The sequence below is a fragment of the Grampus griseus genome, assembly GCF_964374135.1.
Source record: "Grampus griseus genome assembly, chromosome: X".
NCBI lineage: Eukaryota > Metazoa > Chordata > Mammalia > Artiodactyla > Delphinidae > Grampus > Grampus griseus.
The window spans coordinates 93,189,603-93,213,806 of NC_138999.1; the positions used below are offsets into that span (position 1 = coordinate 93,189,603).

At 41.3% G+C, this 24,204-nt stretch overlaps 2 protein-coding genes across 4 annotated transcripts in view; one reads left to right on the forward strand and one right to left on the reverse strand.

Annotated features, from left to right (window-relative positions):
• The window catches only part of LOC309839088 (NACHT, LRR and PYD domains-containing protein 12-like), a 47,938-nt gene that overhangs the window by 13,962 nt on the left and 9,772 nt on the right, over positions 1-24,204 (forward strand). For all 3 annotated transcript variants that reach the window (XM_082680624.1, XM_082680625.1, XM_082680626.1), the window contains 6 exons: positions 10,047-10,134; positions 11,178-11,222; positions 13,907-15,566; positions 17,539-17,628; positions 23,025-23,195; positions 23,309-23,479. In XM_082680624.1, coding sequence (XP_082536750.1) covers positions 10,065-10,134; positions 11,178-11,222; positions 13,907-15,566; positions 17,539-17,628; positions 23,025-23,195; positions 23,309-23,479 — 2,207 coding nt within the window. In that variant the 5' untranslated portion in view covers positions 10,047-10,064. The remainder of the gene's footprint in view (positions 1-10,046; positions 10,135-11,177; positions 11,223-13,906; positions 15,567-17,538; positions 17,629-23,024; positions 23,196-23,308; positions 23,480-24,204) is intronic.
• On the reverse strand, positions 19,504-20,781 carry TEX13B (testis expressed 13B; the record flags this gene model as incomplete). The annotated part of the gene is made up of 2 exons (XM_082681193.1): positions 19,504-20,229; positions 20,323-20,781. 2 exons carry the CDS (start codon positions 20,779-20,781, stop codon positions 19,504-19,506), a joined length of 1,185 nt encoding a protein of 394 aa, XP_082537319.1.

A 24,204-nucleotide genomic window follows, 5' to 3' on the forward strand; every position in this document is an offset into this window, starting at 1 on the left:
CCATGGCTCACGGGCCTAGCTGCTCCACGGCATGTGGGATCTTCCCGGACCGGGGCACAAACCCGTGTCCCCTGCATCGGCAGGCAGACTCTCAACCACTGCACCACCAGGGAAGCCCTGTGCATTAATTTTGTATCTTGCTACTTTACCAAATTCATTGATTAGCTCTAGTAGTTTTCTGCTAGCATCTTTAGGATTCTCTATGTATAGTATTATGTCATCTGCAAACAGTGACAGCTTTACTTCTTCTTTTCCGATTTGGATTCCTTTTATTTCCTTTTCTTCTCTTATTGCTGTGGCTAAAACTTCCAAAACTATGTTGAATAAGAGTGGTGAGAGTGGGCAACCTTGTCTTGTTCCTGATCTTAGTGGAAATGCTTTCAGTTTTTCACCATTGAGGACGATGTTGGCTGTGGGTTTGTCATATATGGCCTTTATTATGTTGAGGAAAGTTCCCTCTATGCCTACTTTCTGCAGGTTTTTTATCATAAATGGGTGTTGAATTTTGTCGAAAGCTTTCTCTGCATCTATTGAGATGACCATATGGTACTTCTCCTTCAATTTGTTAATATGGTGTATCACGTTGATTGATTTGCGTATATTGAAGAATCCTTGCATTCCTGGAATAAACCCCACTTGATCATGGTGTATGATCCATTTAATGTGCTGTTGGATTCTGTTTGCTAGTATTTTGTTGAGAACTTTTGCATCTATGTTCATCAGTGATATTGGCCTGTAGTTTTCTTTCTTTGTGACATCCTTGTCTGGTTTTGGTATCAAGGTGATGGTGGCCTCGTAGAAGGAGTTTGGGAGTGTTCCTCCCTCTGCTATATTTTGGAAGAGTTTGAGAAGGATAGGTGTTAGCTCTTCTCTAAATGTTTGATAGAATTCGCCTGTGAAGCCATCTGGTCCTGGGCTTTTGTTTGTTGGAAGAGTTTTAATCACAGTTTCAATTTCAGTGCTTGTGATTGGTCTGTTCATATTTTCTATTTCTTCCTGATTCAGTCTTGGCAGGTTGAGCATTTCTAAGAATTTGTCCATTTCTTCCAGGTTGTCCATTTTATTGGCTTAGAGTTGCTTGTAGTAATCTCTCATGATCTTTTGTATTTCTGCAGTGTCAGTTCTTACTTTTCCTTTTTCATTTCTAATTCTATTGATTTGAGTCTTCTCCCTTCTTTTCTTGATGAGTCTGGCTAATGGTTTATCTATTTTATCTTCTCAAAGAACCAGCTTTTAGTTTTATTGATCTTTGATATAGTTTCCTTCATTTCTTTTTCATTTATTTCTGATCTGATCTTTATGATTTCTTTCCTTCTGCTAACTTTGGGGTTTATTTGTTCTTCTTTCTCTAATTGCTTTAGGTGCAAGGTTAGGTTGTTTATTTGAGATGTTTCCTCTTTCTTAAGGTAGGATTGTATTGCTATAAACTTCCCTCTTAGAACTGCTTTTGCTGCATGCTATAGATTTTGGGTCATCGTGTCTCCATTGTCATTTGTTTCTAGGTATTCTTTGATTTCTTCAGTGATCACTTTGTTATTAAGTAGCGTATTGTTTAGCCTCCATGTGTTTGTAGTTTTTACAGATCTTTTCCTGTAATTGATATCTAGTCTCATAGTGTTGTGGTCGGAAAAGATACTTGATACAATTTCAATTTTCTTAAATTTACCAAGGCTTGATTTGTGACCCAAGATATGATCTATCCTGGAGAATGTTCCATGAGCACTTGAGAAAAATGTGTATTCTGTTGTTTTTGGATGGAATGTCCTATAAATATCAATTAAGTCCATCTTATTTAATGTATCATTTAAAGCTTGTGTTTCCTTATTTATTTTCTTTCGGGATGATCTGTCCATTGGTGAAAGTGGTGTGTTAAAGTCCCCTACTATGAATGTGTTACTGTCGATTTCCCCTTTTATGGCTGTTAGTATTTGCCTTATGTATTGAGGTGCTCCTATGTTGGGTGCATAAATATTTACAATTGTTATATCTTCTTCTTGGATCGATCCCTTGATCATTATGTAGTGTCCTTCCTTGTCTCTTGTAACATTCTTTATTTTAAAGTCTATTTTATCTGATATGAGTATTGCTACTCCAGCTTTCTTTTGATTTCCATTTGCATGGAATATCTTTTTCCATCCCCTCACTTTCAGTCTGTATGTGTCCTTAGGTCTGAAGTGCGTCTCTTTTAGACAGCATATATATGGGTCTTGTTTTTGTATCCATTCAGCCAGTCTGTGTCTTTTGGTGGGAGCATTTAGTCCATTTACATTTAAGGTAATTATCGATATGTATGTTCCTATTCCCATTTTCTTAATTGTTTTGGGTTCGTTATTGTAGGTCTTTTCCTTCTCTTGTGTTTCTTGCCTAGAGAAGTTCCTTTAGCAGTTGTTGTAAAGCTGGTTTGGTGGTGCTGAACTCTCTCAGCTTTTGCTTGTCTGTAAAGGTTTTAATTTCGCCATCAAACCTGAATGAGATCCTTGCTGGGTAGAGTAATCTTGGTTGCAGGTTTTTCTCCTTCATCACTTTAAATATGTCCTGCCAGTCCCTTCTGGCTTGCAGAGTTTCTGCTGAAAGATCAGCAGTTAACCTTATGGGGATTCCCTTGTGTGTTATTTGTTGTTTTTCCCTTGCTGCTTTTAATATGTTTTCTTTGTATTTAATTTTTGACAGTTTGATTAATATGTGTCTTGGCATATTTCTCCTTGGATTTATCCTGTATGGGACTCTCTGTGCTTCCTGGACTTGATTAACTATTTCCTTTCCCATATTAGGGAAGTTTTCAACTATAGTCTCTTCAAATATTTTCTCAGTCCCTTTCTTTTTCTCTTCTTCTTCTGGAACCCCTATAATTCGAATGTTGGTGCGTTTAATGTCGTCCCAGAGGTCTCTGAGACTGTTCTCAGTTCTTTTCATTCTGTTTTCTTTATTCTGCTCTGCAGTAGTTATTTCCACTATTTTATCTTCCAGGTCACTTATCCGTTCTTCTGCCTCAGTTATTTTGCTATTGATTCCATCCAGGGTATTTTTAATTTCATTTATTGTGTTGTTCATCGTTGTTTGTTTCATCTTTAGTTCTTCTAGGTCCTTGTTAAATGTTTCTTGCATTTTGTCTATTCTATTTCCAAGATTTTGGATCATCTTTACTATCATTATTCTGAATTCTTTTTCAGGTAGACTGCCTATTTCCTCCTCATTTGTTAGGTCTGTTGGGTTTTTATCTTGCTCCTTCATCTGCTGTGTGTTTTTCTGTCTTCTTATTTTGCTTTTCTTACTGTGTTTGGGGTCTCCTTTTTGCAGGCTGCAGCTTCGTAGTTCCCGTTGTTTTCGATGTCTGTCCCCAGTGGCTAAGGTTGGTTCAGTGGGTTGTGTAGGCTTCCTGGTGGAGGGGACTAGTGCCTGTGTTGTGTTGGATGAGGCTGGGTCTTGTCTCTCTAAGGGCAAGATGGGAATAAAGACACAGACATACTAGAGAATGGACTTGAGGATATGGGGGGGGAAGGGTGAGTTGTGACAAAGCGAGAGAGAGGCATGGACATATGGACATATATGCACTACGAAACGTAAAACAGGTAGCTAGTGGGAAGCAGCCGCATAGCACAGCGAGATCAGCTCAGTGCTTTGTGACCACCTAGGGGGGTGGGATAGGGAGGGTGGGAGGGAGGGAGACGCAAGAGATATGGGGACATATGTATGTGTATAACTGATTCACTTTGTTATAAAGCAGAAACTAACACACCATTGTAAAGCAATAAGATGTTAAAAATAAATAAATGAAATAATCCATTCACGTTTTCTTAATTGTTTTGGGTTTGTTTTTGTAGATCCTTTTGTCTTGTGTGTCTCACTTAGAGAAGTTCCTTTAGCATTTGTTGTAGAGCTGGTTTGGTGGTGCTGAATTCTGTTAGCTTTTGCTTGTCTGTAAAGCTTTTGATTTCTCCATTGAATCTGAATGAGATCCTTGCTGGATAGAGTAATCTTGGTTGTGGGTTCTTCCCTTTCAGCATTTTAGGTATATCATGCTACTCCCTTCTGGCTTGTAGAGTTTCTGCTGAGAAATCAGCTGTTAACCTTATGGGAGTTCCCTTGTATGTTATTTGTCATTATTCCCTTGCTGCTTACAATAATTTTTCTTTGTCTTTAATTTTTGCCAATTTGATTACTTTGTGTCTCAGCGTGTTTCTCCTTGGGTTTATTCTGTATGGGACTCTCTGCGCTTCCTGGGCTTAGGTGGCTATTTCCTTTCCCATGTTAGGGAAGTTTTCTACTCTAACCTCTTCAAATATTTTCTCAGGTTCTTTCTCTCTCTCTTCTCCTTCTGGGACCTCTATAATGCGAATGTTGTTGCGTTTAATGTTGTCCCAGAGGTCTCTTACGCTGTCTTCATTTCTTTTTATTGTTTTTTCTTTATTCTGTTCTGCAGCAGTGAATTCCTCCATTCTGTCTTCCAGGTTACTTATCTGTTCTTCTGCATCAGTTATTCTGCTATCGATTCCTTCTAGTGTAGTTTTCATTTCAGTTATTGTATTGTTCTTTGTTCTTTAATTCTTCTAAGTCTTTGTTAAACATTTCTTGCATTTTCTCGATCTTTGCCTCCATTCTTTTTCCAAGGTCCTGGATCATCTTCACTATCGTTATTCTGAATTCTTTTTCTGGAGGTTGCCTATCTCCACTTCATTTAGTTGTTTTCCTGGGGTTTTATCTTGTTCCTTCATCTGGTACATAGCCCTCTGCCTTTTCATCTTGTCTATCTTTCTGTGAATGTGGTTTTTGTTCCACAGGCTGCAGGATTGTAGTTCTTCTTGCTTCTGCTGTCTGCCCTCTGGTGGATGTGGCTATTTAAGAGGCTTGTGCAAGTTTCCTGATGGGAGGGACAGGCTGTGGGTAGAGCTCACTTTAGTCACTTTTATGTGTACAATTCAGTGGCATTAAGTACTTTACATTGTTATCCAAGCATCACCACTAGCCACCTCCAACATTTTTTCATCTTCCCAAAGTGAAACTCTGTACCCATTAAACAATAACTCCCCATTACCCTCTGCCCCCAGACCCTGGTAACCACTGTTATAGTTTCTGACTCTATGAATTTGGCTATTCTATGTACTTCATATAATCAGAATCATATAATATTTTTTATTTTGTGCCTGGCTTATTTCACTTTGCGTAATGTTTTCAAATTTAATCCATGTAGCATGTTTCAGAATTTTCTTTCCTTTAAAGGCTGAATAATGTTTTGTATGTCTAGACCACATTTTGTTTATCCATTCATCCACTGATGGACATTTGGGTTGTTTCCACTTTCTCATTTTCTTCTATAATTGCATTTTTCATTGATTTTTTCCTACTTTTACAGTTGATTTTTTCTATTTTTTAATTGAGTTATAATTAACATATAACACTGTTTTGGTTTTAGATGTACAACATAATGACTTGATACATGTATATATTGCAAAATGATTACCACAAGTTTAGTTTATAGCTTTTATTAAATTGATCTGATTGATTTTATTCACATACCATAATACCCATCCTTTTAAAGTATACAATTTAGTTATTTTCAGTATATTCACAATGCTGTGTAACCATCACCACTATTTAATTCCAGAATGTTTCTAACACCTCAAACAGAATCCCATAACCATTAGCAGTCACTACCACTTCCCCTTTTCCCCGAACCCCTGGCAACCACTAATCTACTTTCTTTCTCTATGGATTTGTCTGTTACGTACATTTCATATAAATGGAATTTCGTGTCTGGCTTCCTTCATGTAGCATAATGTTTTCAAGGCTCATCCATGTTATAGCATGCTTCAGTACCTTGTTCCTTTATGGCTGGATAGTACTCCACTGTAAGTATACCACATTTTGTTTATTCAGTTCATCAGTTGGTGGACATTGGGGTTGTTCCCACCTTTTTTGCTATTTAGTATAGTGATGCTGTGACTATTTTTGTACAAATTTTTGTTTAAATACCTGTTTTCAATTGTTTTGGGTATATACCTAGGAGTAAAATTGCTGGGTCACATGGTAATCCTGTGTTTAACTTATTGAGGAGCTGCTGAACTTTTCCATAGTGACTGCACCATTTTATATTCCCACTGGCAATGTATGAGTGTTCTGATTTTTCCACATTCTTGCCATTTTTAATATTTTAAATTACAGCCATTCCAGTGGATGTGAAATAGATTCTTATTCAGTTATAAAAGGGAATGAAGAACTGATACATGCTACAACATGGATGAATCTTGAAAACATTATGGTAAGAAAAGAAGCCAGACACAAAAGGACACGTATTGTATGATTCCATTTATATGAAATGTCCAGAATAGGCAAATCCTTAGAGACATAAAGTAGAATTGTGGTTGCCAGGGGCTGGGGTGGGGGGAGAATGTGGAGTGTCTGCTTAATGAGTACAGCATTTCGTTTTGGGGTGATGAAAATGTTCTGGAATTGGATAGTGGTGATGGTTGCAAAACTTTGTGAGTATACTACAAAGCAATGAGTTGTACACTGTAAAAGGGTGAATTTTATGATATGTGAATCATATCTCAATAAAAAAATCCAGAGTCTCATTCTAGGCCTGGAGGTGAGATTTGTAGCATTTCTTTCTCCTGTTTTTGGCAGCATGCATACCATGTCGAGTCACCATGAAAAGTTGTACAGTTTGTTGACTGAAAAGGCACACAGCCAAGGGTGTGAAGGGGGAGTGAAATTAGCCCATACCCTGCTCTCTAACCTGTGTTCCCTAGCTTGGTGCTCCCCTAGCCCAGAGGAAGAAGCACCATTTTACCATTTTGTAATTCAGCTGCTTGGAGGAGACTCAATTACTTACTTTGATTTCTCTTCTTGAAGAGGGCACCTTTTGGTACTTTGCTTAATGATTCCATATATTCTAGTGGAACTCCTAGTACAATGGATACTACTTTCCCATCGTGGAATTTGGGCCATCTCACAGCCTTTTACTCTAACTGGGTGTAATAACCAGTTATAAAATACCCCCATAGTTCCCTAAAGGTCTGTTGACTGTAACTAACTCTCTGGTATAATTTCTTTTTCTTTTCAATTTCTTTTTTTTTCTAGTTTTTTCGAGATATAATTGACATACAGCACTGTGTAAGTTTAAGATGTACAGCATAGTGATATGACTTACATACATCATGAAATCATTATGTCGTCTCATATAGGTACAACATTAAAGAAATAGAAAAAATATTTTTTCCTGGTGATGAGAACTCTTAGGATTTACTCTCTTAACAGCTTTTATACAGCAGTGTTAATTATCTTCATCATGCTGTATATTAAATCCATAGTACTTAATTTATCTTATAACTGGAAGTTTGTACCTTTTGACTACCTTCACCTAATTCCCCCCCCACACCTCTGGTGGTCACAAATCTGATTTCTTTTTCTAGGAGTTTGTTTCTTTGTTTGTTTTGGAAGTATAATTAACCTACAACACTATGTTAGTTTCTGGTACACAACATAGTGATTCAATATTTCTATACATTTCAAAATGTCATCGTAAGTCTAGTTGTCATCTGTTACCATACAAAGATATTACATAATTATTGAGTAGATTCCCCACACTGTGACTCATTTACTTTGTAACTGAAAGTTTGTACCTCTTGATCTCCCTCACTTATTTCTCTCCTCCCCCAGTCTCCTCCAATCTTGCTACCACCTGTTTCTTCTCTATATCTATGACTCTGTTTCTGTTTAATTATGCTTGTTAATTCATTTTGTTTTTTAGATTACACATATAAGTGAGATTATGTGGTATTTGTCTTTATCTGTCTGACTTATTTTGCTTAGTATAATACACTCTAGGTCCATCCATGTTGTTGCAAATGGCAAGATTTCATGGCTGAGTAATGTTCCGTTATATATATATATATATTTATCTATCAATGGAAACTTAGGTTCCTTCCATATCTTGGCTATTAGAAATAATGCTGCAATGCAATATCAAAAAAACAACCCAGTCAAAAAATGGGTGGACGATCTACATAGACATTATTTATATTGCACTTGGTCCTCTGCTAAGAGTTTTATGTGTGTCATCTTATTTAATCCTCACAACAAAATAATGAAATAGTTATTATTATCACCATATTTTACAGATGGGTTACTGTAGTCTCAGGAGTTTAAGTAACTTTACTCGAAGTCATCTGGCTAGAAAGCAGTGGAGATGGAATTTAAGTAAGGTCTATCTGAGTTCAGACATTTTTACTCTCTATCAAATGATACAGCAATGCCAACATTAGCTATAGTTTAGGATTATTGAGCCCTTACTATGTACCATGTAGTGTACTGAATACTTCATATGCATACTTCATTTAATCCTCATAATAACCTTTTAAGAAAGGTTGTGATCAACTGTTGTTATAAACTGTTGTTATCCCTATTTAATAGTTGAGGAATCTGAGGCTTAGAGATGTTAATTCCGTGGTTGTCACATAGTTAGTAAGTGGTAGAGTCAGGGCCTGAACACATCTGTTTGATTCCAAAGCCTGTGTGTTTCACCAATACACTCTATCAAAAAAACTAATTCTTAGAACAGTGGCTCTTTTCCCTGGCTGTGTATTTGAATCACCTTGGGAACTTAAGAAAAAGTTGATGCCAAACCTCATCATCAAAGATTCTGATTTAATTAATCAGGAATGCAGACTAGGCACTGTATTATTTTTAAGATTTTATTCATTTATTCAGTTTATTCAATGAACATTTAATGAATGTCTTCTCTATGTCAAACACTTTCTAGGCATTTACTCTCTAGCAAGATGTATTAGTTAGCTATTGCCACAACAATACATAACAACAAGCACGAAATCTCAGTGGCATGAAAAGTTAAGAATTTATTAAGCACTTATTCTCACCGATCTGGAGGCCAGCTGGGACTCAGCTGATTAGGCAGGGTTCTGTTGGGCAACTCTGATTCGGGCTGGAGTGACTCTGTTTTTCTTGCTGAAGGACTGTGAGTAAACTGGGGTGGCTCTACTGCATGTATTTCTCATCCTTGGATGAGTGGACTACCTGGGGCTTGTTTCTCTCATGGCTCATCTCATGCCAGTGGCAGAATCACAAGAGGGAGCATGTACAACTGTGCAAGCACATATCAGGGCCCTACTTGAGTCACATCTGTGTACACTCCATTACCCAGAGCAAGTTTCAAAGCTGAGCTCAAAGATAAGAGGTGGGAAAAAAAAAGATAAGAGGTGGGAAAATAAGTTCCACTTCTTTGGTGTGGACCTGCCAAGTTCATGGCAAGGGCTGAGAATTGGGGCCAATAATTCAATTTAAGGGGAAATACTGAAAGTGAATAATAAACCTAACTCATAAGAAAATAATCAAGTGTGTTAGAAATTGATAAGTAATATTGCAACAAAGAAAACAAATTCTGGAAGGTGGTGTGAAGGTAATTCTAATGTGCAACTGGGACTTAGGACCACTGATCTTACAATGTTCAACCTGGAAAGAAACCTGGGCTAACATTCTCTCCACCATTTTGAAAATAATAAAACAGATTCAGAAAGTAGACGAATCTTACTCAAGGTCCATAGGTAGATAGTTATAGAAATGGAACTAGGGCTTGGATCTCCTGACTCTCTAAACTGTTTCTCTTATACCACAGTATTCTAATCTGTGGTCTTAGACTTCTCCCTTTACCAGTGGTACCAAATTGACTGTGTTGTAGAAGGACACAGTCATTCTTTCTTATCTTGGCCACAAACATTAGAGGTATACTGCCTAAATCCTATCCTTCCCTTAATAACGCATTTTAGAGCTCAATTTGACATTTCCCGTATTTGTACTCTTCAAAAGTCTGTGGATATTCTATACTCTTTAGTTTTTTTTTCTCTTCAAGCTGAAGACTGTTGATTTTGGTCTATCTTCCTGTGATCTCCTAGTCCCACGCTAGCTCTCTACTTGGTTACTAGGCCTTCTCTCTTCCCCAGCTCTGTGATGCTTTGAGTAGTCTTTCTTGAGTTAATTTTTTACTCTGGGCTTCCACCAGGCATTAAAGTCATCATTTCTGTTTTGGGTTACAGTCTTCTTGATTTGCCAGGATGAACAGTCAAAAGAAACGAAAAGATATGGAACCTGCTTGCACCTGGAGCTTATTGTCTGAACAGAAAGGTGAGTAACTGAATGAGGTAAAAAAGGGTGTAATCTAGGTAATCTTGTTCATTCTCTTTCCCCTACTTCTCCTCATGGACTGTGGGATTTTTCTGAATCTTTAAAATTGTGTTGTATGTGTATAGGTATATGTATACTAAGGTATTACATGGATACAGAATTTACCCATTAATAATCTCTCCACAATTTTTGTGAAGAGGCATCTGGTGTTTATAATGTTTTCCATAGTCCCCAAAGCATCTATAATCCTAAAAGACTCTTAAGTCTCTTCCTTTACTGTAACCACAGATTTTCACAGGAAACAGCACAAAAGAGTAAAGAGTGAAGATTTCTGGAGTCCTTCCCCATGTGGCTGATTCCTGAACTCCAAGGAATGTTTAGTTATGGGGAATAGAAACTGGTTATCTTCAACAGACCACTCACTTGCTGCCCATTTCTGTGGCATTCTAATATCTGTCTCTCCATACTCTGCTTCCTCCCATCCACCTAGTCACAGCTCCCAACTATGTCTCACTCTTGCCTATAAAGGTGTGCAAGTACTAAAAACCTATAGGAATGTGAAGGGATGTGTGTGTGTGTGTGTGTGTGCATTTGAATATAGGTCATTGTATATTTCTGTCGAACTAACATCAGCAATGTCTTATTCTTTCTCATTAACAAATTAGGCTCAACAGAAGCTCCAACAGAAGCAATAAGCTAACGTTCAAAGGAAAAAAAAAATACCAGAAACAGTCACTTAAAATAATGAATTCCCCTTTAAATTCATGCCTAAAATTTTCCTTATTTATCATATAAATATAAATGTTTACACCCTAAATATATTTGTGCGGGAATTTCTTAGGTTTACTTTATGTTGGACATTAGCTATGAAATACCTTTTTGGTAAGTTAGAATAGATGTGAGGTGGCTTGCTTGCTTTGTTTTATTTCTGTTTGGGGAACAGCATGAATGGCTGTAATAGTGTGACTAAATTTCTGTGTATTTCATGTTTTGGTACAAAGGTGTATTTGCGATACTCTTAACCCCAGCTCTTCCTCCCACAGCTGCTTCAAGTTCTCTGGCTTCATTTTCATGGAAGGAGCTTACAGGTAGATGTCTTTTCTGATTTACTCTTTTTCTGTTTTGGGAATAGTGTCTCCCATGAACCCCACTCATCCCCACTCCTCTCCCATTTTTCCCCCCATATTCACTGAGCAACAATCAATGGTTTTTTTGGTAATATTCATGAAGTCCCAAACTGTCATAACAAATAGGACTTTTATATCATTTAGAATAGATATTCAAATACTAGGAGGACCTCTGATGATGGTAGTCAAGCACCAGATATACAGGACTTTATGGAGACAATAGACCAGTCTGCTTCTGGAATGATCTAGGTTGAGGTCAACAAATTACAGCTAGTGAGCCAAATCCAGCCAGCTGCCTGTTTTTGTAAATAAACTTCTACTGGAACCACCCATGCCCATTCATTTACATATTGTCTAGGGCTGCTTTCACGCTAATATGGCAGAGTTGAGTAAAGGTATACCTTGTTTTATTGCGCTTCATTTTATTGTACTTCACAGATATTATGGTTCTTTACAAATTGAAGATTTGTGGCAACCCTGTGTTGCCAGATGATGATTAGCATTTTTTGCACTAAAGAACTTTTTAATTAAGGTGTGTACATTGTTTTTTAGATAAAATGCTATTGCACACCTAATAGACTACAGTACAGTTAGTGTAAGTGAAACTTTTTTATGCACTAGGAAACCAAAAAGTTTGTGTGACTTGCTTTATTGCAATATTCGCTTTATTGCAGTGGTCTGGAACTAAACCCACAATATCTCCAAGGCATGCCTGTAATTGCAGCAGAGACCTAAAAGCCTAATCTATTTATGGAACTTTACAGAAAAAGTTTGCAAACACTTATCTAGATCAGCATTCCCCAACCTGAATTCTACAGAATACTATTCTCCAGGAATTAATAATTTTGCTTTTAATAAAGGGTTCTGTAGTCATTTAAGTCCAGAAAATACTAGATTAAACAAAGTTAAACAGTCTGTTTTTTTTTTAACTGTTGATTCGCTCAGAGCCTTTCATATGCTAATATGTATTGAGAAACTCTAAAATGGGATAGAAGGTGCATTCCCCTTACCTTATTTGACCACTGGACACCTTTTTCACAGCTCTCCTATTAATATCTTGCAAAAATGTTACACAAGAAACTTATTTGGAAAATACTAGCTTAGATATTCACTTAACAGAAGTTTGAATTTGATAACTGACTCCTTGGATTATTTTTTCTAGTTGCAGAAAGTGAAAAACTATGTAATATAGTATTTAAGCATATAGGCCATGGCTTCAGACAAACCTGAGTCTTCATTGAAGTCTCTGCCATTTACTAGCTGTTGAACCTTGGACAAGTTACCCAATGCTATAAGCAGGACTGGCTACATATTTATGGGGTATGGTGCAAAATGAAAAGACAGGATTCCTTGTTCAAAAATTATTAAGAATTTCAAGATAGGAACAGCAGAGCATTACACCAAGTATGGATGCTCTGAGCACGAGGCCTAAGCACAGATTGCACACCCATGAACGTATAACCCTGGTTATAAGTTTTCAGTTTCCTCAACTATAAAATCTGGATAATACCTACTTCATGGGATTATTATGATGATTAAATTTTTTAAAATGTATGTAAAGGGCCTAGTACAGTATCTGACACAGAATAGGCATAATAAATGGCTTTTTTTCATTCAAAAGCAAGCATTTATAGCCATTTTCAATAAATATTGAGTGTCTACCATGTTCCAGGCACCAGCTAGGTACTTAGAGTACTATGATGAAAAAGACAGACAAGGTCCCTGTTTTCATGTAGATTAGTGAGAAAGACAGATAATGAAAAAAATAAACAAGACAATTGTAAATTGTGCTAAGTGCTGTAAAGGGAAAACAGGGTCCTGGGAGAGGGTATAGTAGAGAGGATCTGCTTTAAACTGGATGGTCAGGGAAGTCTTCTTCTAGGAAGTAATGTTTAAGGTCTGAAGGATGAAAAGGGGATCTCCATGGGAAGAGCAGGAAGAAGTGTGTTCCAGGCAGAGATAATAGCTGGTGGAAAGGCCTGGAAGTGGGAAAGAACATGGCATTTGTGAGGAACTAAAGGTAAGCCAGTGTGGCTTTAGTATAGGGACTGAGAAGGAGAGTGATATAGAAGGCTGGGGAGTGAAGGTAGATAGGGCCCAGATCGTAGCAGACCTTGTAGGATGAGGTAAGGATTTTGGATTTGATATCAAGTGCAATGAAAAGCTCTTGAAAAGTTTTGGGCCATGGCAGTGACGTGATGTAATTGATATTTTTAGAAGATCACGTTGGCTGCCTGTGTGGAGAGGAGCCATAGATGGCAAGAGTATAAATGAGTAGGAGGCTGTTTCAGCAGTCCAGGAAAGAGTTGATAGTGCCTTGTATTGGGTGGTATTTGAGGTTGTAGTGGCAAATAAATGGATTGGAGGCTTATTTTGGAGATATAAATGATAGGCCTTGCTAAATGGATGTGGAGGATTCAAGGGGAAAAAAAGAAATAATGAATCCCAACATTTTTCTGAGCCCTGAGGAGGGGTTTTTTGGGGGGGTTGGGCAGTGGAATAGAAATCAAGAGCTCAGATGCATGAAGTTTGAGGAGGCTTTGAAACATCTGAGAAGAGATGGTGGTGATAGTATTAGTTATAGTTGTTGTTTATATTGTTGTCTAGTATTCTGTGATTACTGACTCTTGGTGTCACCCCATTAGATTACAGGAAAGTATTTAGAAAACATCTGAAAGAAAAATACCTAAAAAAAGGAGTTGACAAATGTTATCACCATGGCAAGCATATAGAGTCACGACTGCTTGTTGTAAAAGAACACTGTATATCAGAAAAGCCACCATGCGGAATTCCTCAACAAAATAATTTTATTGAGATGGAACATATATTTGATCCTGATGAAGAGGGCTCCAGCTTATCCCAAACTGTGGTGCTTCAGGGATGTGCTGGGATTGGGAAAACAGCTGTGGTGCATAAGTTCATGTTTGACTGGGCAGCAGGAATGGTTACTCCAGGCAGATTTGACTATCTCATCTATGTAAACTGCAGAGAAATAAGCCGTTTTGCTAACCTTAGCGCTGCTGACCTGATCACTAACACTTTTCAAGATATTGACGGACCAATCCTGGATGTTATTCTTGTATATCCAGAGAAGCTTCTGTTCATTCTTGATGGATTTCCTGAGCTTCAGTACCCTGTAGGTGACCAGGAAGAGGATCTTAGTGCCAATCCCCTGGAGAGGAAGCCAGTAGAGACCCTCTTATGTAGTTTTGTGAGGAAAAAACTGTTTCCTGAATCCTCCCTCCTGATAACTGCCCGGCCTACAACCATGAAGAAGCTTCACTCTCTGTTAAAACAAGCTACCCAGGCAGAGATCCTGTGGTTTACAGATGCTGAAAAGAGAGCATATTTCTTGAGTCAGTTTTCAGGTGCTAATGCTGCAATGAGAGTTTTTTATGGTCTGCGAGAAAATGAAGGCCTTGACATTATGTCTTCTCTTCCCATCATCTCCTGGATGATCTGCAGTGTCCTGCAGTCACAGGGAGATGGTGACAGGACTCTTATGAGATCACTTCAAACCATGACTGATGTGTATCTGTTCTACTTTTCCAAGTGCCTCAAAACCCTTACAGGCATCTCGGTGTGGAAGGGACAGAGTTGCCTGTGGGGCCTTTGCTCTTTGGCTGCAGAGGGACTGCAGAACCAGCAGGTCCTGTTTGAAATCAGTGACCTCAGAAGACATGGGATAGGAGTGTATGATACCAACTGCACTTTTCTCAGTCACTTTTTGAAAAAAGTTGAAGGAGGTGTCAGTGTCTATACTTTCCTTCACTTCAGTTTCCAAGAGTTCCTGACTGCTGTGTTCTATGCCCTGAAGAATGACAGCAGCTGGATGTTTTTTGATCAAGTGGGGAAAACGTGGCAAGAAATATTCCAGCAATATGGGAAAGGATTTTCATCATTAACAATACAGTTCTTATTTGGCCTCTTACATAAAGGAAAGGGAAAGTCTGTGGAAACTACTTTTGGGAGAAAAGTCTCTCCAGGACTTCGAGAGGAGTTATTGAAGTGGACTGAGAAAGAAATAAAGGATAAATCTTCTAGGTTACAGATTGAGCCAGTGGACTTGTTTCACTGTTTGTATGAGATTCAGGAAGAAGAATATGCAAAAAGGATAATTGATGATTTAGGGTCAATTATACTGCTTCAACCTACCTATACAAAAATGGACATTCTGGCTATGTCATTCTGTGTAAAAAGCAGTCATAGTCACCTGTCAGTGTCTCTGAAGTGTCAGCATCTACTTGGATTTGAGGAGGAAGATCAAGCTTCAGCATTCATGCCACCAACCTTGACACTTAATCAGTGAGTATACTAATGTCTTTTCACCAGTGTTTTGGCCTACAGAAATGATAGGCCTTCTTGTTTATTTCAAGTATTCAGGCACATAATCATTTCTAGCACTTCCAATAAATAAATTGAATTATCTCTGCTTTCCATATTGTATGTCAATCAACACAATGAGGATTTATTGAGTATCTATTACGTATTAAGCACTGGCCAAGGTAGACACTGAGGGAAAGCTAACATTTGTGAGAACTTAACTATGTGCTAGGCACTGTGTTAGCCACTGTAAGTGTGTGTATGTGAGTGTGTGTGTCCATTAGTCTTCACTGTCTCTCTGTGAAGGTGCTTTATAATTATAAAAAGTTATGAGCATATAAATCATTAAGATTATCATTGAAGACTCTGCTATTTTGGTGCTGATGACTATTCTGGAAAAAGTTGTAAATTTAACGTTCAATTTGTCCTCACTCTTCTCTACATATACTTCATCACTGAGGCCTCAAAGAGCTCCAGGTTGGTAAGGGACATAGCTGCACTCCTGTGTATATTGCTATAAAGCCTGGGTTCTTTCTTCTAGACTCACACCTACATGGAGAGTTGAGAGCTGGAGTTCAAAGAGGTTTAGGTAAACCACTTACACAGTATGTACTCTGTATACTACAAAATACAGCTCTACTGACTTACTAAAGCAGCCAAGGAGACTTATACCTGCATTGTCTGGAAAATGCCACTGGTCATAAGTCTGTTCTCTGTACTCAGGTTAATATCGACAGTGCCTCTCATTTAGTTGTGGGGCCAGGTGAGGGGTAGGGGACCTTGAGAAGGAGACAGGAGTGGGCAGAAGGCTCAACTTGGGAAGTGAGTTAACCCAAGTCTTTTCTCTGGTAATTGTTAGTTCCTCAGTGGGCAGTAGCATAGAGGTGGAATTGAACATGGCATAGGTATGTTTGTGGAAAGTGAGGAGGGGAAGGGAGGTGCAGCAAGACTTTGGGACCAGAGGGGAAGGGGTATGAGAAGTTACATGGACTTGGAATTACGAAGCACTTTGGCTACAGTGTCTTCATGAATTCATAACAGCTTCAATCCAACTGTATATTATAAAGTAAAATAATGGACAGTATACATTTGAGAGATTTTAAGCACTGATGGAAACACAAAGGGGCTTCTAGCTCATTTTGGGTTTCCAGAAAATCAGCCTTAGATGGAGTCCCCATCCTTCAACCCCATTGCTTTCATCAGAAGGCTTAAATTCTTTTCAAAGTTTAACCCCCACAAAAACACCCACTCTTCCCAAGTGTGTTGACTAAGTGAGAGTTTACTGCAGTTGATCCTTGAACAACAAAGATTTGAACTGCGCAAGTCCACTTACATGGGGATTTTTTTCAATAAATGTGTACTACAGTACTATAGGATTGAGGTTGGTTGAATCCTCAGATGCAGAACCTCCGATATGGAGGGATAGGGAGGGCTCACTGTGAAGTTTTATGTGGATTTTCAGCTGTGGGGGTGTTGGTACTCCTAACCCCCATATTGTTCAAAGGTCAACCGTTTTGAACTTTCCTAGTTCTCAATTATTGTAGTTAATTCTTCTATTAGTACTGACAACCAAGAATCAGTTACAGTGTACAGATAGCTTGGGCAAGTCACTTGACCTCTCTAAGCATCTGCAAAATGGTGATTACAATACCTGTCATTGGATTAAGCACCAGATAAGATAAATTCTGTGTGTAAAGTGTTTACCTTGGTGCCTGGCATACAGTACCATGGCTTTGGCTTTGGAGTCAGACAGACCTGAGTACTGACCTTCATTCTGTTCCTCTGTGACCTTGGGCAAATTACCTTTTTGTGCCTTAATTTCCTTATCTGAAAAATGGGGTAATACCTCCTAAGGTTTTTGTAAATTAGCACTAAGATGGCAACAGAAGCCAAAATAAGCCTTTTACTTAAAATTTTGTTAATCATTTTATTTTTGCTTTCTCATCTCTTTTAGGCCCTTCCAGCTGCGTAATTTGCCAGTCTCTCCACTACACTTGCTCTGCCAAGCACTGCGTAACCCATACTGTAAAGTCAAAGACCTGAAGTAAGTTGAACTTTGCTTTAAACTCTTAGGTATTTGCAGGTAAAGACTAGGTTGCTAGAAATTACACTCCCAGCTGATGAAAAGATACGCTACAAGCCTAGAAGGCGTAGGGAGTCAGGCAGCGATCCCTGCCAACCCCTCCTGCCTCTTCTCCTTTTGTATGTGCTGTTTTTGCTGTAGCAAGTGGGTGTCAGACTGTAAAATCCAAGAGTTTGTGTCTGATGCCCGTCCTGGCCCTACCCCACTCCCCTGCCTTTTCCTTCCAGACTCCCATTGTCTTTCCCCTTGGTTTCCTTTTCTCTCCCTCCATTCCCCACCCCTATCCTCCTCTGCAATTATTCCCCCAAGCGCCAATGCTCTGAAGCCCCCACCCCCCACCTGGACCTTAGGTCCTCGCTCACTCTCAGGTGACTTGTCTGCTTGTCTGTCCACATCATACACACACAGACAGGAGCCTGCTTGGTTTCCCTCCCACCTCCTCACCACACACAGCGGTGTCTGCTTTCCTTCCCTTCTGCCCCAGAGGAAGAGGTAGCCTTTCCAAACTCACCCGAATTCCAAACTCACCAAATTCACTTACTTTTATTTTTTGTATTTTTGTGAGCATTTATTTTACTTTACACAACACCAAAGTATATAAAGACATAAAAGCCCTCCATCCCACTGCCTCGTACCCCTCCCCACCCCATACCCCCACCACTCCTGCTTCCCCACTGGAGACTGGGGAGGCTTCTCCTGTCATGGGGCTGAATGATAGTAGTCTTCGTCTGCAGCTGGTGCTGGCGTCCTCTGTGTGCAGCCCTGAAGGATTCCTTTAGAGGTGGCCCTGTTGTAAGCCCGGGGTTAACCCCAGGCCTGTTTCTCATGATATAACTCACTCAGAACATGAATGAGCTTCCTGTCCAGTTCATTCCTGGAGACTTGGGATGCAGGAATCCCCACTACCCATCACTCCCTGATGCACCTCCCCTGCCAGTTCCAACATTTTCTTTGACGGTTTGTGATTTGCAACTGCTCTTCTGGTGTAAATTTCTGGCTTGGCAATAATCTGGTTGCCCAGACCAAGAACCCTGTGAAGTTAGCTTAAAGAAAAAAGGATCTGTGTAAAGTGGATTTTCACTCAGCACAACTGCAGGAAGTGAAAAGTGGTCGGGCTGCCACTCTGCACATCTGGGGTCACGGGATCAACTCCTCTCTGCTTCTCTGCCTCTCTGCTCCCTGGGGCCTCAGACTGTGATTCTCTAAAGGGCACTGGGCCTTTGTAGAGCACACGGTTCTGTTCCCCCACAGCCAAGGCCAGGCCTCAGCTGTGGCCTCGGTGTCCATGACCCCGACCTTGCCCCCAACTCCCAGTGACCCACTGCTTCATTGCCCGACACCACCCTGGCTATGAAATCTGCCTCTCTGTTCAGATTCTCTAGTGTGAGGATCTGTTTGGCTCAGGATGGGTCAAATGTCCACTCGTGCTCCAGTCATCTACAGTCTAGTTTCAGGGGTGGGGGGGGGGGAAGCAGAGACAAGGGAGTTATATACTGTCTGCCCAGGTCCACCAGATGCTAGAGTTGGGGAGAGACACACACAGAAGCGGCAGTAGTTCTGGGGTGTCGAGTACTAGTGCTCTGGAACACAAAGACGGTCATCAGAACACGTCTGTCTTTCTAGGTCTCTCTCTCCGTAAGCCCCCAATCTACAACTTCCCCGGCCACCACCCCATACCCTACCTTCCACCCCATTTCCGCAGCTCCCTTGCCCCATTCACCCACCCTTTCCTTCCACTCTTCCCAAGCCCTCCCCCACCCCTCCCCCTCCCTCTGAAAATTGATTTCCCATCAGGGTACGTTTCTATTCTGTTTCACATTTCTGAATTCAAGGGTTTTATAGCCAGATTCCCCTCCCACAGTGGAAGCAAGTTTTCTCCCCTGGCCTTTGAAGTACTGGAGGTCTCCCCTGCTGGTGGCGATCAGAGTCCTTCCCGTCTCTTTGTGGTTCTTGAGGGCCCATTCCCTGGCACCCCACATCAGACCACAAGCTAGAATCAGAGGGCCCCCAGCAGGGAGACGTCTGAGATGGAGCTCCTGCTGTGAACGGTGCTGCTGGTGGGGAGGACGTGGGTGCGTCTGGGAAGGGGAATAAGGGGCATGAGTGTGAGGATGGGAATGAGGCAGGGAGCTGGACAGGAGACTGTCCTGTAAGACAGTCCTGTGAGACTGTGCGCCTGGACTTCGCTATCCCAGGTAAATAAAGCGTGGCTGTGTCCATGGACCTGAGCTCTCCCTCCCTCTGCCCACCAGAGGTGTAAATTTTCTGGTTCCCAACTCCGAGAAGCTGCGTAAGGTCTCCACGCAGCTCCTCTGCTCCCTCGGCAGCTTCTGACCCTTCCACGTCCTTCTGTCTTCCTCCTCCTCCTGTGGCTCCAGAAGTGGCTGCAGTAGGAGCAGTGGCCTCTGCTTCTTCTTCCTCCTCACCTGCTCTTTCTGCCCCATCCCACTGGCAGTGGCCAGGCCTGGTCCCTTTGCAACCGACTCCTGGAGAGAAGTGAGCAGATCTGAGACCTGTTCTGGGGGCGGGGGTTCGGGTGGGGTGGCGGAGCGGCGAACGGGACTGGGGGGGGGGGTGGGGGGACGCGTGGGAGCGGCAAACGGGACTGGGGGCGGGTCCCGGGACGGGCCAGGGACCAAGTCAGAGTAATCTTACTGCCTGCAACAGCTTCCACCTCAGGAGGTCCCGCTCTTTCTGCACCTCCGCCAGCCTGGCATGGGCTTGCTGCAGCAGGGAGGCCGTCTCCTTGCGCTCCACGTCCTGCTGTGCCTTGAGCAACTTCATGTCTGAGACCAAGGCCCGCGCCACCGACTTGTGCAGTTTGGCGAGGTAGTACAGCCACTCCACCCTGTACCAGTGTAAGTGGCTCTGCCTGTGGAAGAAGCGCATGCCCAGGGCCAGGCTGCCCCAGACACAGGCCTCTTTGGCCTCGCTGGACACCTGATGATCTTCCAGTATGGCCTGGAGCTTGTCCTCCACCGCCGCCCAGGACAAGGATATATTCTCGAGATAGAACGCAGAGCCTTTTTCGTGCCTAGCCATGCTCTCGTTGATGAAGGCCACCACCTTGCCATGCCGGAACCCGTTACCAGGGTCCTCGAGTTTCAAGGCCATGATAGCTGAGGGCCTTTGGGGCTTGGCTGGCCCTGCGGGGATGAATCAACCAGTTGTCCCCTCCCCTCCCCCTCGGTCTCCTCATCTCCGCTTGCCTCCCCCCCCACCCCGTAAAGAGCTCTGCCCCAGGACACCTCCTGCCAAGCCTCACCTCCTGGCTAGTGCAGGTGCACGCCGAACACACGGGCCTACCACGTTTAAAGAGAGGGCACTGCTCGCTCTCTTTTTCTCCCCGAGGGCTCTGACTTAACAAAGAAAGCCTCTTGTTACCACTCCACACGGTCACCTTGGGACTGTTCCAACTTCCAGAAACAGTGGGGGTGGGTGGGGTGCGTGAGGAAGATTCCCGCCCCCCTCCACCGACGTAAGGGAACCCCCTACGCTGTTGAAAGTCTTTGCAGGCCGGAAGAAACAGGAGTGGTCAGAAAAGATTCAGAACCAAGAACGTGAAGCGCTTGTAATCAAGTACAAAAAGTCTCAAACACCCCCCCCCACCACCATAATGGTTTGTCCCACTCGGTGGGCCTGCCCTTCCTACAGGTGGAATATTCTAGAACCGGAAACAGCCCCCATTCCTCAGTGGCCTCCACTACCCTGTGGAGGAAGAAGGTGGAGCCAGAGTACAGCCTCATCCCCATCACCCTAAGTGGTAATAAATCCTGGCCATATCCCTCCCAAAAACGTGTCTTGAATTTCTCTGCCTCCAGCCCTTCCCCCCCGCCGGGCAATTTATTCCCTGGACCACTGCAGCCCTCTGACCCCAGGTTTGTTTCCTGCCCTACCCTGGCATCAGAGGGATCTGACCATGTCTCTTTAAACTTCTAATGGTTTTTCCAGGCCTAGAGGATAAACCAGACAGCCCTCAGGTTGAGTACTACTTTGCCACTTACTGTATGACCTTGTGCTATAATTAAATTTCAGTTTTTATCTATGGGCCTAAGATGAGGACTGAATGGCAAAGCGCATGTAAAGTAGTAATGTTTTCTGTGGTCCTAGTTTTGTAAAATGTACAAATCCTGTGTGTGTGTTTGCATATGTTTCTATGATCTTGGAGAAAGGAGTGGGAGCATACACATCAGACTCTCAACGCTGGGGACCTCTGGGGGGTGGAGTTGGAGGGGAAGTTGGGAAAAAGTTTTCGTCTTTTAAAATCTTTCTGTGATTTCACTTCTTACAGAGAACATATGATGCTATATGTATGCATGCATTAAAAATCTTCAGTGGTTATCTTTGGGTGGTAGAAATACAGAACTTTCTCAAAAAAACTTTATTCTTTTTTTTTTTTTTTTGCGGTACGCGGGCCTCTCACTGTTGTGGCCTCTCCCGTTGCGGAGCACAGGCTCCAGACGCGCAGGCTCAGCGGCCATGGCTCATGGGCCCAGCCACTCTGCGGCATGTGGGATCCTCCCGGACCGGGGCACAAACCCGTGTCCCCTGCATCGGCAGGCGGACTCCCAACCACTGCACCACCAGAGAAGCCCTAAAAAACTTTATTCTTTATATTTTTCTCTATTGTAAAAATTATTTATAGTAAACATGTATTATGTTTTTCAGATTTTTAAGATTTTTTTTCCTGATAACTTCTGATCACTGTAAGCAATTTCTAAATATCTGGAAAGTAAATGTCTCCCTGTAATCCAACCCTTCCCTTCAACCTGGAAGATAACCATTGTTAGCAGTCTGATATATATCTTCCAGTGTTTTAAAGTAGGCCATAGCAAATAATTGGCAGTTTCTCAGATGAAGCATCCCATCTCTTGCCTCCTGGCTTTCACTCAGGCTGCTGCATGAGTGGATTGTCCCTCAGCGCCTCCTGCTCTCCCCACTCCCATTCTCCTCATCCATCTAAGTCCTGTTCAATTTTTATCACCCTTTCAGAACAACACTCAAGTAGTGGTTCTTCTTACAAATATTTCTTGATCCTCTAAACCCCACCTCAAGCCAGGCTGAATTGTGCCACCTTTCTGTGTCCCCATGATATCTTGTGCATACCACTTGCACTACTTTTCACACTGTATTATAATCTATGATTTTCTAATTTTTTCCCCATTAACTGGGCATTCCTTGAGGGCAGGGTCTGGATCTTAATTATTTCTGTGGTTTCAGCATCTAGCACAGTGGTAAGCATCTGATAAATTAATTATTGAATGAATTTAAATAATTCATTACATCAGTAAGGGACAAATGGGTACCTTTAAAGAGAGTTCTATTTTCTTCTCTGAAATGCCTTTTTCTCCACACAGACTGATTTTCTGCCACCTCACAGCTTCTTATGGCAGAGACCTCGCCTTAGTATTTGAAACCAACCAATATCTGACAGATTTGGAATTTGTGAAGAATACCCTGGAAGATTCCGGAATGAAGCTTCTGTGTGAAGGATTAAAACAGCCAAACTGTATCTTACAGACATTGAGGTAACTGAGCAGGAGAATTTGTTGTCTGTGTTCATGTAATTTTTTTGTCAATTTCTTTTGTTTTGGGGGAGAGCATGAATAAGGTAATGAGGTCATTCTTCTGTTCTCTGAAGGTTGTACCGATGCCTTATCTCTCCTGCTTCTTGTGGTGCGCTAGCAGCTGTTCTCAGCACCAATCAGTGGCTCACTGAGCTGGAATTTAGTGAAACAAAACTGGAAGCTTCAGCTTTGAAATTGCTCTGTGAAGGCTTAAAAGATCCAAATTGCAAAGTACAGAAGCTCAAGTAAGTTGTCACTATTAGTTTCCATACTGCAAGAAAAAAGTTAAAAATAGTGCAGCTCAAGATGGATGTTGTATGATCAAAACACATTTCAAGGAGTCATGGAGAGGAAGAATAAAAGTGGCAATAACGTTAATGACAGTAATGAAAACCCACACTTACTGAGCAATTACTTTGTGCTAAGCATTCTGCTGAGTGCTTTGTATACATGATTTCCTCTAATGCGCACAACAGCTCTGAGAGATTCAGGTTACTATCCCCATTTTAGCAGATGAGGAAACAGAAACCCAAGTTCAGAAGGCTAAATAACATGGCAAAGGCACAAGTAGAAACCCAGATGTGTCTGACTTCAAAGTCCATGTAGTGACCATAATAAAAAATTTACCATATATATATTAGTCAGGTTTCTCCAGAGAAGCAGAACCAAAAAGATGTGTATAAATATATAGAGAGATTTATTTTAAGGAATTGGCTCACACGGATTATGGCAGCTGTCAAGTACAGTATCTGCAGGGTAGGCCAGCAGACTGGAGACACAGGGAAGAGCCAGTGTTGCAGTTCAAGTCAAAAGGCAGTCCACTGGCAGAACTCCATCTTCTTCCTGGGAGGTCGGTCTTTCTCTGATAAACTTTCAACTGATTGGATGAGGCTCACCCACATTATGGAGGGTAGTTTACTTTACTCAAAGTGTACTGATTTAAATGTTAATTTCATCTAAAAAGTACCTT